The sequence below is a fragment of the Oncorhynchus mykiss genome, chromosome 1 (assembly GCF_057628025.1).
Source record: "Oncorhynchus mykiss isolate SJ-2025 chromosome 1, ASM5762802v1, whole genome shotgun sequence".
Lineage (NCBI taxonomy): Eukaryota > Metazoa > Chordata > Actinopteri > Salmoniformes > Salmonidae > Oncorhynchus > Oncorhynchus mykiss.
The window spans coordinates 20075832-20090984 of NC_143022.1; the positions used below are offsets into that span (position 1 = coordinate 20075832).

The 15153-nt window shown below is 42.8% G+C and overlaps 1 protein-coding gene across 1 annotated transcript in view; it reads right to left on the reverse strand.

Moving 5' to 3' along the window:
* LOC110499356 (ceramide synthase 1) overlaps window positions 1–14565 on the reverse strand; it is a 59684-nt gene extending 45119 nt beyond the window's left edge. Inside the window, exon 1 of the mRNA XM_021576482.3 lies at window positions 13211–14565. Coding sequence (XP_021432157.2) covers window positions 13211–13462 — 252 coding nt within the window. The 5' untranslated portion in view covers window positions 13463–14565. The remainder of the gene's footprint in view (window positions 1–13210) is intronic.
* Between the last annotated feature and the right edge of the window lie 588 nt (window positions 14566–15153).

A 15153-nucleotide genomic window follows, 5' to 3' on the forward strand; every position in this document is an offset into this window, starting at 1 on the left:
CACTCTTTGAGAGAGGTAATTAGCAAACCAGGCCAAAGACCCCTCAGAGACACCAATACCCCTTAGAATGGAATGGTCTACTGTATCAAAAGTTTTGGCCAAGTCAAACAAAATAGCAGCACAACATTGCTTAGAATCAAGGGCAATGGTGACATCATTGAGGACCTTTAAGGTTGCAGTGACACATCCGTAACCTGAGCGGAAACCAAATTGCATACCAGAGAGAATACTACAGGCATCAAGAAAGCCAGTCAGTTGATTATTGACAGGTTTTTCCAACACTTTTAATAAACAGGGCAAAATAGAAATAGGCCTATAACAGTTAGGATTAGCATGATCTCCCCCTTTAAATAAAGGACAAACCATTGCTGCCTTCCAAGCAATGGGAACATTGGGGCTAGTTGCATTAGAAGGGGTGGGAGATGAGGAAATATTAGATGGGCAAGGAAGCACGGCTGAGTCAAATAGGAATCCTGACTTAATGAAGTGGTGATTAAAACGCTTAGCCATGTGTTTCTTGCCTACTACTAATGAAGGTTCACTCCCACCACGACTCTTTCAGACTCTGGCCTTTGCAGAGTTACAGTGTCCTGAGGAGACAATGAGCTCACATTTCCTTTGCCCTCCCAATCGTATTGTCATAGAGTAGCTTTGTTGTTGGGGTTACAGAGCTCTGCCAAGTTGAACAGCCGCAATGTGTTTTTGTCTACGTACCAAGTGGTTGCCATGAGAAGAGAAGAGAGAGGGAAAAAACGCTATTGTGGTCATGGATGTGCATTCCCGCTTGCCAGGGGAAAGACAGGATGCAAACACAAGTGATTTATAGGATTTGGTTAGTGAATCATTTATAAAGGACTGCCTCTCTGCTTTGGTAATGATTCGAGTGTTGTCTAAAGAGGTTTTGGAGCTGCTTCTTCATACGCTATTTGGTTGAAGCCAGTTATATATCAACACTTAATAAAGCTTTATATGAGGACATGTAAGGATCATCTCTTAAATTCTGGGCTGTTGGGACTTTGAATTAAGACAAAATGAGTTGTACTATACTAATACAGCTCACTACTACAGTTACCTGTTAACAGGGATCTAAAGTGCAACCAATTTGGTTGCATATGCGACAAAACATTTTGCTGTGCGACCAGAGTTTTATTTTGGAAGCACTGTGCGACTAGGAAAAACATCTCCCAGATAATAATTCATGTAAAGATAAGGCTTCGCTGTACCATTGTTTCCGAGTACCCTGGAGAAAACAAGAGTGCAGATTCAATGGGGCGGCAGGGTAGCCTAGTGGTTAGAGCATTGGGCTAGTAACCGAAAGGTAGCAAGTTTGATTCCCCCAGCTGACAAGGTACAAATCTGTTGTTCTGCCCCTGAACAAGGCAGTGTTCATAGGCCGTCATTGAAAATAAGAATTTGTTCTTAACTAACTTGCCTAGTTAAATAAAGGTAAAAAAAAATAGCATCATGGGTGCATGACTATACAGCAAAAACGGCTTGCACAAACAGGTCAAACGATCTTGGCTAGCTAACTATACCAATATATCCAAATATTTGGTGGCACAGAAAGAAAAGGGAATAGCTTCTTCTTCTTCAAACTTGCTTTGCCGGACCACCACCTACCACCTACTGTACTAAAGTGTGAGGCTGGTCACGGCCTCCCTATTCTTTGTAACATAAAAAGGAAGGGGAAAAAAGGAAATAAAATTGCCTTACTAACTAACCCTTACCACCTTCACACTACTTTGTCCTATCTGATCCTAAACCAGGTCGACAGCCTGGGAGGACTGGGCGCTATCGTTCAATACCTTGTAACACTTCTGCAGTAAAATCTGTTACACCCAAGTACTTCTCTGCAGCTGCCACAACATCTGTTTTCAGTGGTTTACGTTCCATGTCTGCGGTATAGTTGATAACCATGGCTATGAACGCTAAGAAACCAACCTTACTGAAGCACGTTATTCCTATCACTCTCTATTGCTCTCAGCCTACTCACAGGGATCCTCTTAGCATCCCTCGTCCTGGACCTTCCTCTACTACTCTCTTCACTGCCTCAGCATACCTGCACTGCTCTGATCCTGGCAACCTCAACCTGCCTTCCTCTCACCGGACACTTCTGATCTCCAGCGCCATAGGTACCCCTACAGTAAACACACACAACTTTTTCCACCAATACTACACATTTCTTTGTCTCATGCCCTCCTGCATACTGCTCACATCTCGGAATCTCCCTCCTGCACACTGTTGCAACATGACCATAAGCTTGGCACCTAAAACACCATAATGGGTTCGGGACAAAAGCTCTCACGGGATAACTGACATATCCTAACTTGAACTTTGTTGGGTAAAAACTCAAAATTCAACAGGACAGACAGTGTCTTCTGTTTCACCAGGTCTTCACTGGGTCTGCATTGCACCAAACAGTGGGCGTCACAGACATCGGGAATAATCCATTTCAGTTGACCCTCCTCAACAGTTAAAGTCACCCCAGTTATCAGTCCTTCAGCAGCACCCTGCTTCAGAGAGCAAATGAAGTCACAGCTCTTGTCCATCTCCTTGTGGATGGAAGAAATGCAAAAAATAACCACAAGTCCACATAGAGTTACTTTCACAGACTCAACAGTCCCCAACCTCATCTCCACCAACCTGAAACCATATATGGATCTGCAAATCAAGGATACATTCTCCAAAAATCTCACTCCCACTGGGCCAGAATCATCTTTGTCATCATCGGGATGAGGCACGATGTAGAAACCTAATGTCTTTACAGTGTTACATATTAGTTTATAGGGCACAACATACGCTTCAAAAGTAGCTGCACCTTAAGATTAGGATCATGGAGTAGGGTAATCTGATTCTAGACCTGCGGTTGAGGGCACCTTCTTCCTCAAGTGGTTTTTACACAGCCTAATGCTGATAAGCCCCCAAACCAGGTTAATGCTTCACCTACACATATCAGCTGTGAGTGGCAGTGGGAGGGAAGGGAATGAGGAATTCATAATAGGGTTATAAACTGCTGCTGAGTGCATTTCACTTTGGTCTGGCGCATTTGGCTGGTCCCTGAGATGCTGTGACTGTTGAGAAGCAGGCCGGACATGTATCAGGGCCCTATTGACCCCGATAATAGGAGCTGGGTGTGCTGAGCCAGCATGGAAAAGGCACTTACATCTTTTGTCTTGCCCATTCACCCTCTGAATTGCACACATACACAATCAATGTCTCAATTGTCTCAAGGCTTAAAAATCATTTTTAACCGGTATTCACTGATTGAAGTGGATTTAACAAATGACATCAATAAGGGATCATAGCTTTCACCCGGATTCACCTTGTCAGTCTATCATGGAAAGAGCAGGTGTTCCTAATGTTTGTATACTCAGTGTAAATAATATTGGTCTATCTGCAAAAACCTGTAACATGTATTTGTATGCAGATGACACTGTTATGTACAATTGCCCCTACGGCTGAACAGGCTAAGTTAGAGCAGCAATCTGATTTTGTCACCTTGCAAAAAGTCCTTGTTGATTAAAAATTGGAACTTCACGAGTTCCACATGTTTCATTGAAATGAAACTCACAAAAACAATAAAGAGCTAAATGAAACGTGAAGTCATGGAGTGCTCTCTGGCCACTACACACAACAAGATCCCATAAAACACAGTGGGGGAAATGGCTGCCTAAATATGATCCCCAATCAGAGACAACGATAAACAGCTGCCTCTGATTGGGAACCATACCAGGCAAACATAGACATACAATAACCTAGATAACCCACCCTAGTCACACCCTGACCAAACCAACATAGAGAATAAAAGGCTCTCTATGGTCAGGGCGTGACATAAAGTCCCGTAGATCACTTCATTACTCCCTTTTTGTTTACAAAGCTCTACCACACAAGCTTCCGATCTAACTAATAAAATATTATAATATGAGACACCCAACCTGTTCACAGGTATGGTTGACTCTTGAGGTTCCAGAAAAGTATATACAGATCTAGGTAAATCTGCCTTCAGTTTAAGTGCCCCTCCTTTTTGGAATAGCCTACAAAACTAATCTTGACTCTCTGGTGCCTCTAGGGCAGTTTAGGACTTAATGTTGAATGAATTTAATGAGAATTTCAACTGTTTGGATTTGAATTGTCTTTGTAGTGTTTGAAACTGTAGTGTTGATTCTGTAATTTGTAGTTTATAAAAATGTTATGTATCATTTTGAATTTGTTTTATTGTTTTCCTGATGGCACCATTGTAAATGAGACCCTGGTCTCAAATGGGTTTCCCTGACTAAATTAAACAAAAACGATGATCTGACGTCCCTACAGGCCCCAGGTTCATTCACACGTGACCTATTGCCCATTCCTGGTCGTATAAGCAGGTCGTATGGCAATGAAATCTCAGATACACTTACACTTGGTAGTACTGTCAACCATAAACCGCATCCCCATGCTTTACACGTGGCAAACACTGATCGAGAGAGCCTTTTTCGGCCCTACAGTATATTGTCTAAGCCCAAGTCTTCTTAGGTGACACCTCTGCCCTCGGTGCACTGCAGTGACCGAGTTAAGACGGTGTAATAATATCAGTAACTAAAAAGGCTGAAGCAGCTCTGAGCCTTCTGCACATCAGAGCTCAACAATGTGCGTATCTATCCTCTAAATAGAAAGTCCTTAAAAATAGTTTTTGACAGTAAAGTCAGAGGCCATCTTATGTGAAGACATGAGCCACAATGTCAGACTCAATATCAGATTTTCAAGGATAGAAGTATGTGTTCTAGTTATAGCTCACTAGTGCCAAGAGTTTTTCCTGTGTGGTCAGGGGGTTTGTAGGGGTAGAGAGTAGAGGTCAACTGATTATGGTTTTTCAACGCTGATACCATACCGATTATTGGAGGACCAAATCGGTCGATTTTTTAAAATGTATTTGTAATAATGACAATTACAACAATACTGAATGAACACTTATTAAAACGTAATATAATACATCAATAAAAATCTATTTAGCCTCAAATAAATAATAAAACAAGTTCAATTTGGTTTAAATAATGCAAAAACAAAGTGTTGGAGAAGAAAGTAAAAGTGCAATATGTGCCATGTAAAAAAGCTAACGTTTGAGTTCCTTGCTCAGAACATGAGAACATATGAAAGTTGGAGGTTCCTTTTAACATGAGACTTCAATATTCCAAGGTAAGAGGTTTTAGGTTGTAGCTAATATAGTATTTATAGGACTATTTCTCTCTATACCATTTGTATTTCATACCTTTGACTATTGGATGTTCTTATAGGCACTTTAGTATTGCCAGTGTAACAGTATAGCTTCCGTCCCTCTCCTTGCTCCTACCCGAGCTCGAACCAGGAATACATCGACAACAGCCACACTCGAAGCAGCGTTACCCATGCAGAGCAAGGGGAACAACTACCACCGCTCAGACAGACTGATCTATCAAATCATAGACTTAATTATAACATAATAACACACAGAAATACGAGCCTTTGGTCATTACCACCAGTTCCGGCACCACGCACCAGGCCTCCAGTGCGCCTCCAGGGTCCAGTACTTCCTGTTCCTCCTCCCCGCACTTGCCTTGAGGTGCGTGTCACCAGCCCGGTACCACCAATTCCGGCACCACGCACCAGGCCTACAGTGCGCCTCCAGGGTCCAGTACGCCCTGTTCCTGCTCCTCGCACTCGCCCTGAGGTGCGTGTCCCCAGCCTGGTACCACCAGTGCCGGCACCATGCACCAGGCCTCCAGGGTCCAGTACGCCCTGTTCCTGCTTCTCGTACTCTCCCTGAGGTGCGTGTCCCCAGCCCGGTACCACCAGTGCCGGCACCACGCACCAGGCCTACAGTGCGCCTCGCCAGTCCAGAGCGTCCGGCGACAGTACCCAGTCCAGAGCGTCCGGCGACAGTACCCAGTCCAGAGCGTCCGGCGACAGTACCCAGTCCAGAGCGTCCGGCGACAGTACCTCAAACGACGGGCTACAGTCCCCCATCCCGGGGCCTATGGCGAGGATCCGCAGTCCAGAGCATCCGACGGTGATCAACAGGTCAGTACTACAAGAGCGGACTCAGTGTAAAGAAGGGGGGCGGTGTCCAGAACCAGAGCCGCCACCGAGGTTAGCTGCCCACCCAGACCCTCCCATATAGGTTTAGGTTTGCGGACTCCCGGTACTGTCACGCTCTGACCTTAGTTATCTTTGTTTTCTTTATTATTTTGGTTCGGTCAGGGTGTGACGAGGGTGGTATGTGTTTTTGTCTTGTCTAGGGTTTTTGTATATCTATGGGGTTTTGGTATTGTCTAGGTAAATGTAGGTCTATGGTGGCCTGAAATGGTTCCCAATCAGAGACAGCTGTTTATCGTTGTCTCTGATTGGGGATCCTATTGAGGTTGCCATTTTTCCATTTTGGTTTTGTGGGTTATTGTCTATGTGTAGTTGCAGGTCAGAACTTGTGTCTTATAGCTTTAGTGTTCTTCGTGTAATAAAAGAAGAATGTATTCTTATCACGCTGCGCCTTGGTCTCCTCGTTATGACGAACGTGACACATTCGGTATTTTATCTAAAGGGTGGCATCCCTAAGTCTAAATATTCCTGTTACATTGCACAACCTTCAATGTTATGTCATAATTATGTAAAATTCTGGCAAATTAGTTCGCAATGAAACAGGCTGCCCAAACTGTTGCATATACGCTGACTCTGCGTGCAATGAACGCAAGAGAAGTGGCACAATTCACCTGGTTAATATTGCCTGCTAACCTGGATTTCTTTTAGCTAAATATGCAGGTTTAAAAATATATATTTCTGTGTATTGATTTTAAGAAAGGCATTGGTGTTTATGGTTAGGTACAGTTGTGCAACAATTGTGCTTTATTCGCAAATGCGCTTTTGTTGAATCACCCCCCTGCGTTGCATCGATTATACACAGGACACGCTAGATAAACTAGTATTATCATCAACTATGTGTAGTTAACTAGTGATTATGATTGATTGTTTTTTACAAGATAAGTTTAATGCTAGCTGGCAACTTACCTTGGTTTCTACTGCATTCGCATAACAGGCAAGCTCCTCGTGGAGTGCAATGAGAGGCAGGTGGTTAGAGCGTTGGACTAGTTAACTGTAAGGTTGCAAGATTGAATCCCCCGAGCTGACATGGTAAAAAATCTGTCGTTCTGCCCCTGAACAAGGCAGTTAACCAACCGTTCCTAGGCCGTCATTGAAAATAAGAATGTGTTATTGACTGACTTGCCTAGTTAAATAAAGGTGTAAAAAAATAAAAAAATATTAATTAGCTAAATCTTTGTCCAAAAATACCGATTTCCGATTGTTATGAAAACTTGAAATCGCCCATTCCGATTAATCATTCGACCTCTAGGAGAGAGACTACTGTAACTGCATGAGATTCAGTCAGTCAGTCAGTAGGTTCATTGTGGGTCTTATCGCTGTAACACCATCTCTCTCTCTCTTCTCCCCTTCCATCTCAGATGCTCCTTTATAAGCCCATGCAGCCACAGAGACAGAGGTTGTGGGTATTGTTTCCTGACAGCTTCAAATATTTAAGGAGTAGTGGAGCAGGAGCACCCAGGACCTTTATTCATATGCCTTGTGTTTTGTTTATGGCGTACCTTAATTCTACAAGAGGCTGTAGTTGTTCTGATATATTGAAGTCCACAGTGACCCATTTCTCTCAGATGAAAGCTAGCTAAGGCGGCAGGTTAACCTTAATGCATCACTGGATGCTCATTTTCATTAACATGGTTTACCTGACACTGAACCCACTTCTCGTTCATTGTTTGGTGCATTTTACGCAGTACAGACAAAAACACGTAATTGGAGAAATACCCCCATAGCATTGCATCAATTTGTAATAGTTTAGTGACTAATGAGTGGGAATCATTTTAACTTTCAATCCTCAAGCCATTTCTCGTCCATAGTAATGATGACTAAGAGGAAAAACAGCCCATTCCCTGTATTCTCTGACCACAAATGTGCCAACAAAACCTGTATGTGTGCAACTATGGGGTAAAACAGATGCGTTTGGCTTATATTGTTGACAATATGTAACTATATTTAGTCTCCAAATGTTTATTGAAAACATAAATTAATTTGCACAATAAGCACTTGTCTCTCAAATAAATCTTTACAGTTGTTGGTTAGCTAGCTAGCGATTTTTTTTGCCATATTAGCATTGTCATGAAATCAGTCAAAACACCTAAAATCAAGACCTTGCATCAAGAACAAGATTAAACTAGCTGAAAGGAGCCACTTCCGATTCCCAACATGGCAGATTCTTGTCATTGTTGCTAGCTATCTGCATATTCAAAATCACATTTTTTTCTTTACCTTTATTTATCCAGGCAAGCCAGTTATGAACAAATTCTTATTTACAATGACGCAACAACACACAGCAACAACGGACAGCTTCTGGCCACATCGATACGCGTGCATCATTTTCATGACCTTGTCAGACAATCCGTCTACACTGAGTATACAAAAAATGAGGAACACCTTCCTAATATTGAGTTGCACGCCTTTTCCCTTCAGAACAGCCTCGATTTATCGGGGCATGGACTCTACAAAATTTAGAAAAAGTTCCACAGGAATGCTGGCCATTGTTGACTTCAATGCTTCCCACAGTTGTGTCAAGTGGGCTAGATGTCCTTAGGGTGGTGGACCATTCTAGACCACACAAAGGAAACTGTTGAGCGTGAAAAACTCAGCAGCGTTGCAGTTATTGACACACTCAAACTGGTGAGCCTGGCACCTACTACCATACCCCGTTCAAAGGCACGTAAATATTTAGTCTTGCACATTCACCCTCTGAAAGGCACACATACACAATCCATGTCTTAATTGTCTCCAGACCTAAATGTCATTCTTTAACCTGTCTTCTCCTCTTCATCTACACTGATTGAAGTGGATTTAACAGGTGATATCAATAAGGGACCATAGCTTTCACCTCGATTCACCTGGGCAGTCTATGTCATGGAAAGAGTTGGCCGGAACAGAGCAAATGGAATGGCATCAAACACCTTAATACCATTCCACCTATTCTGCTCCAGTCATTACCACAAGCCCATTCTAATACACACAGTGTATTAGCACCACATACCCCAACTCCTCCCCTACCCAGCCAAATGTCAGAATAATGAGCTGTGAGCCACATCTATCTGTGAGGACTAGATGTTAGGACCCTCCCAGTCAACCCCAACAAAGCGGGAGCGTCAGAGTCTGTGTATCTCTCAGCAGAGCCTTGAGAGATTACCCTTCCTGTCATGGAGCCCAAAACTGGGAGGATTATTAATGTGCTCATTCATTGATAGGCCAATATATGCAAACGGTAATGTAATAAATTGATTGACTGACCGAATGTGTGTAAGAGAAAAATAAAAGAGATGCTACTACTACTCTAAAAGAAATGACAAAAGAACCTAGAATTGTTGAATATTGCTTTACCCGGTTGGCAGGTAGCCTAGCGGTTAAGAGCATTGGCCCAGTAACCGAAAGGTCACTGGTTTGAATCCTCAAGCTGACTAGATAAAAATCTGTCAGTGAGCAAGGCACTTAATCCTAGTCGCTCTGGATAAGAGCATCTGCTAAATGACTAACATGTACACCATTTGACGATACAGTGTAATAACAAAGAAACAACCAAATTACCTAGAATCTAGAAATATTGTTTTATTGAGGATAGCCAATCTTTCAAGATAGTTTGAGCACAATCGAATCAAATTAAATGTTATTGGTCGCATACACATACACAATTGGTCAAAAGTTTTAGAACACCTACAAATCCAAGGGTTTTTCTTTATTTCTACTATTTCCACATTGTAAAATAATAGTGAAGACATCAAAACTATGAAATAGCACATATGGAATCATAAAGTAACCAAAAAAGTGTTAAACAAATCAAATTATATTTTATATTTGAGATTCTTCAAATAGCCACCCTTTGCCTTGATGACAGCTTTGCACAGTCTTGGCATTCTCTCAACCAGCTTCACCTGGAATGCTTTTCCAACAGTCTTGAAGGAGTTCCCACATATGCTGAGCTGCTTTTCCTTTACTCTGCAGTCCGACTCATCCCAAACCATCTCAATTTAGTTGAGGTTGGGGGATTGTGGAGGCCAGGTCATCTGATGCAGCACTCCATCACTTTCCTTCTTGGTAAAATATCCCTTACACAACCTGGAGGTGTGTTGGGTCATTTTCCTGTTGAAAAACAAATGAAAGTCCCACTAAGCCCAAACCAGATAGGATGGCGTATCGCTGCAGAATGCTGTGTTGGCCATGCTAGTTAAGTGTGCCTTGAATTCTAAATAAATCACTGACAGTGTCACCAGCAAAGCACCCCCACACCATAACACCTCCTCCTCCATGCTTTACAGTGGGAAATACACCTGCGGAGATCATCCGTTCATGCACACCGCGTCTCACAAAGACACGGCGGTAGGAACTAAAAATCTCCAATTTGGACTCCACACCAAAGGACAAATTTCCACTGGTCTAACTTCCGTTGCTCATGTTTCTTGGCCCAAGCAAGTCTCTTCTTATTATTGGTGTCCTTTAATCAAATCAAATTACATCCAAATGTATTTGTCATATGCGTCGAATACAACAGGTGTAGTAGACCTTACAGTGAAATGCTTACTTATAGGCCCTTAACCAACAATGCTGTTTTAAGAAAATACCCCCCCCCCCCGAAAAAAAATGATGAGATAAGAATAACAAATAATTAAAGAGCAGCAGCAAATAACAATAGTGCGGCTATATACAGGGGGTACCGGTTTAGAGTCAATGTGCGGGGGTACCAGTGTCGAGGTAATATTTACATGTAGGTAGAGTTATTAAAGTGACTATGCATAGATAATAACAGAGAGTAGCAGCAGCGTAGAAGAGGGGGGGGGGGGCAATGCAAATAGTATGGGTAGCCATTTGATTAGCTGTTCAGGAGTCTTATTGCTTAGGGGTAGAAGCTGTTTAGAAGCCTCTTGGACCTAGACTTGGCACTCCGGTACCACTTGCCGTGCGGTGGCAGAGAGAACAGTCTATTACTAGGGTGGCTGGAGTCTTTGACAATATTCAGGGCCTTCCTGTTAGGTTGTTGGTAATGTGGACGCCAAGGAACTTGAAGCTCTCAACCTGCTCCACTACAGCCCCTTCGATGAGAATGGGGCGTGCATGGTCCTCCTTTTCCTGTAGTCCACAATCATCTCCTTTGTCTTGATCACGTTGAGGGAGAGGTTGTTGTTCTTGCAACACGCGGTCAGGTCTCTGACCTCCTGACCTCCTCCCTATAGGCTGTCTCATCGTTGTCGGTGATCAGGCCTACCACTGTTGTGTCATCGGCAAACTTAATGATGGTGTTGGAGTCGTGCCTGGCTGTGCAGTCATGAGTGAACAGGGAGTACAGGAGGGGACTGAGCACACACCCCTAAGGGCCCCCCGTGTTGAGGATCAGCGTGGCGGATGTGTTGTTACCTACCCTTACCACCTGGGGAAGGCCTGTCCCACTTTTTCTCCCCAATTTCATAGTATCCAATTATTAGTAGTTACTATCTTGTCTCATCGCTACTCCCATATGGGCTCGGGAGAGACAAAGGTCAAAAGTCATGCGTCCTCCGAAACACAACCCAACCAAGCCGCACTGCTTCTTAACACAGCGCACATCCCAACCCGGAAGCCAGCTGCACCAATGTGTCGGAGGAAACACCGTGCACCTGGCGACCTTGGTTAGCGTGCACTGTGCCCAGCCCGCCACAGGAGTCGCTGGTGCGCGATGAGACAAGGATATCCCTACCGGCCAAACCCTCCCTAACCCGGACGACGCTAGGCCAATTGTGCCCCACAGACTGGGAGGTCCGTGGGGCGACGAGCCTGGACGCAAACCCAGAGTCTCTGGTGGCACAGCTAGCGCTGCGATGCAGTGCCCTAGACCGCTGCGCCACCTGGGAGGCCTTTTTGCAGCAATTTGACCATGAATGTGGAGGCCAGATGACCCGGCCTCCACAATCCCCCAACCTCAACCAAATTGAGATGGCTTGGGATGAGTTGGACCACAGAGTGAAGGAAAGGCAGCCAACAAGTGCTCAGCATATGTGGGAACTCCTTCAAGACTGTTGGAAAAGCATTCCAGGTGAAGCTGGTTGAGAGAATGCCAAGAGTGTGCAAAGCTGTCATCAAGGCAAAGGGTGGCTATTTGAAGAATCTCAAATCTCAAATATATTTTTATTTGTTTAACACTTTTTTGGTTACTACATGATTCCATATGTGTTATTTCACTATTATTCCACAATGTAGAAAATAGTAAAAATAAAGAAAAACCGTTGAATGAGTAGGTGTGTAGATAGCAGATGTTATTGCGGGTGTAGCGAAAGGATTGTGTTTTCCAAGTTCCAACTGTGCAGTAATATCTAACAATTCACAACAATACACACAAATCTCAAAGTAAAAGTATGGAATTAAGAAACAGCCCGCATGTGTTAGTGCTGTGACAGCAGTTTGTGAGACAATATTGTAGTAGACTAGATCTCACATGCATTGATTTCCTCATCAGTCTACTGTCTTAAATCAATCCCCAGTCATGAGGAAGGTCTGTGGTTTCCGTGTATGGGTCCTTAATCCCCTCTGCAAAGCTTGCTTTCTCCATCTCTGCTCTGGTCTTTGTAACCTGGCAGTTGTTATTCTATAGCAGCCTCGTTAGCTGGGGCAAAGGGTTGTTAAACCTGGTATCTGATCTTCATCTTGGCCACATGACACACACAGAGACTCTATCTGAACGTAGTATATAGGCCTTATGCATAGCCTTCCTCAGAATGAAGGTCTTCCTAATATGCTTCAATTTGATGGGCATCATGATGAACTTGTCAAGAGGACAAGTCCCAGTAACAATTGGTGAATTCAGCAAGAGAATAATTTATGTTTTTAAACCAAAGCGGACCAGTGTTTCATATCCTGTGGTGAGCTTCACAAGTCAAATGTGATTAATCATAATTGAAATCAAATTATTCTTATTCCACTAATACTGCAAGGTACATGAAACATGGGACATTAACAACACCCTTATAGTGAGCCATGAAGGCTGCACTCTGAAAGAAGGCCCCTATACGAACGAGAATACAGCTCATGGTCCTTGAAGAAGGAATGTGTGTATTTGTGGGGAAACGTGTATGTGTGGATGTATAGTATTCAAAAATGAGTGGAAGGCTGAGAATGCTTCTGTATCTACCTGGAACAGACATTCTGTTAGTCCCCGTCGTATCTGCGTCCACATAACCGCGCAGATGAAGAAAAGGCCGATTTCGGTCCAGGTAATATAAGCGTTATCCAGGAGCGTGCTTTTGGAGAGCTCTAGACCGCAAGTGCTACAGCCTCTCAAGGCACTGGGCATCACTGTTGATGCTCTCGTTATGAGATCCGCATAGCCAGGCATGGGTTCCACCTCCCCGACACTCATGTCGTCCCCGGTATGACTGTCCATTGTGGCGGCACTGAAAAAGTCGATTTAGAAAACTGACCCTGATTTAGGAACACAGAGCGGCAAGCTCCTACACTTCCAAACTAGCTAGCCAGCAGCTATCCCAAAAACGCGGAAAACTGTAATCAGCTTAATCTCTCAAGTAGCCTGCCTAATTCTTTGTTTTCTAATTTAAGATGTGGGCCCATTTCGCATAGGTGACAATTTATGTCAGATTGGAATATAGGCCCACAAAAACCAAGGGTAATAGCCGGGTCGATTTATTTAATAGCCAACGTAATTAGCTATCTATATTGTAATATTACATATATTCTATGATCCAGTAAACATTGTTCAGAATGTTGGGCATTATTCTACGCATACTACCTCATCATTTTAGCTAGCTTGTCAGCCGTCTACGGTTAGCTAAATTAAATGCACACTACTGGATATACCAGCATTTACAACACCTACCAAACTAGCTAGCTGAATCTTTCTGAGATTAGATGTAGCTGTAAAATCACCTTTAAATTACAAGAAAAAAATCCAGTAAATGTTATCTGGCTGCCTAATGTGCCATAATGATCGGTACGGTCGAAGTATCACATGTGATTCTAGTGAACCTAACGTTATATTCTGTATAATCTCATCTCCGTTATTCGTTTTATATAACATCTCACCGTCATTTCATCAACTAGAATAACCTAGTCCTACCAGACACCAAACCAGTGGGATTGAAACCTTTCTAATACTGTTTTTTTAATTAACGCCGAAAAAAATCTAGAATATATATCCTCAATGTTCGGCTTCCTGTGCTGTGCCGCTGCTGGTGATCAACGTCGTGTCCTGGCTGTGTCTGCGCTCTCTGCCTCTTGACAAGTGACAGAGAAATGCGCGCTGTTTTAATGGGAATCAATGTAGAACATAATTCCATATGGCACTCACTTGAAACCTATCCGGTTATAATAATACAAGTATAGTAAACGTTTTTACCGGCGCGACTAGCGGGTGTTCACCCGCTTTAATTTAAAATTCGAGTTTAATGTAGAAAAAGCAGCGTTGCCGTGACGTAATTATGTCCCGCTATGTCATCCAACTGCTGGGATTGAAACCGGAGATAATTTAAAGCGACAATTCAACATGTACAAAAAAGTACTTTTCCAGAAAACACGTTGATACTGTAGAGGAATTTCTACATTAATTGAATGGCCCACTCATTTACAAAATAGATAATTTCACATGCAAAATAAAAATTAATCTGTGAATTGGACGAGACAAAAGGGTCTACAGGGTCTACATAAAATGGTCTACCTCCAGCAAGTATCATCGGGCCACATTTCAAGAATTTCATAGAAAGTTTCACACTGACACACACTGGGTGTAAACAGGGTCATAAAACATGTATTGTCAATTCAGAGGAATGTTTATAGAAAACAGTTACACAGGAGGCAATTTATCAATTTAGAGAAATGGAAATGTTACAAACAGAGACATTATCAAAAGGGACATTTCATGTACTACCACTACTTCGGAGTATAAATCAAATCTGTGTCCACTACATAAAAGGTAATATTATTATGATAAAGCTCTGCAAAATAAACGTTTTTTTTTATATATATATAAAAATGTCTAAATGTGCATGTCAATTTTAATCCATACAATTTAGAGTCCAGTATTCATAATGTTTTGTGGTCCAAACAAATTAATTCATTGTG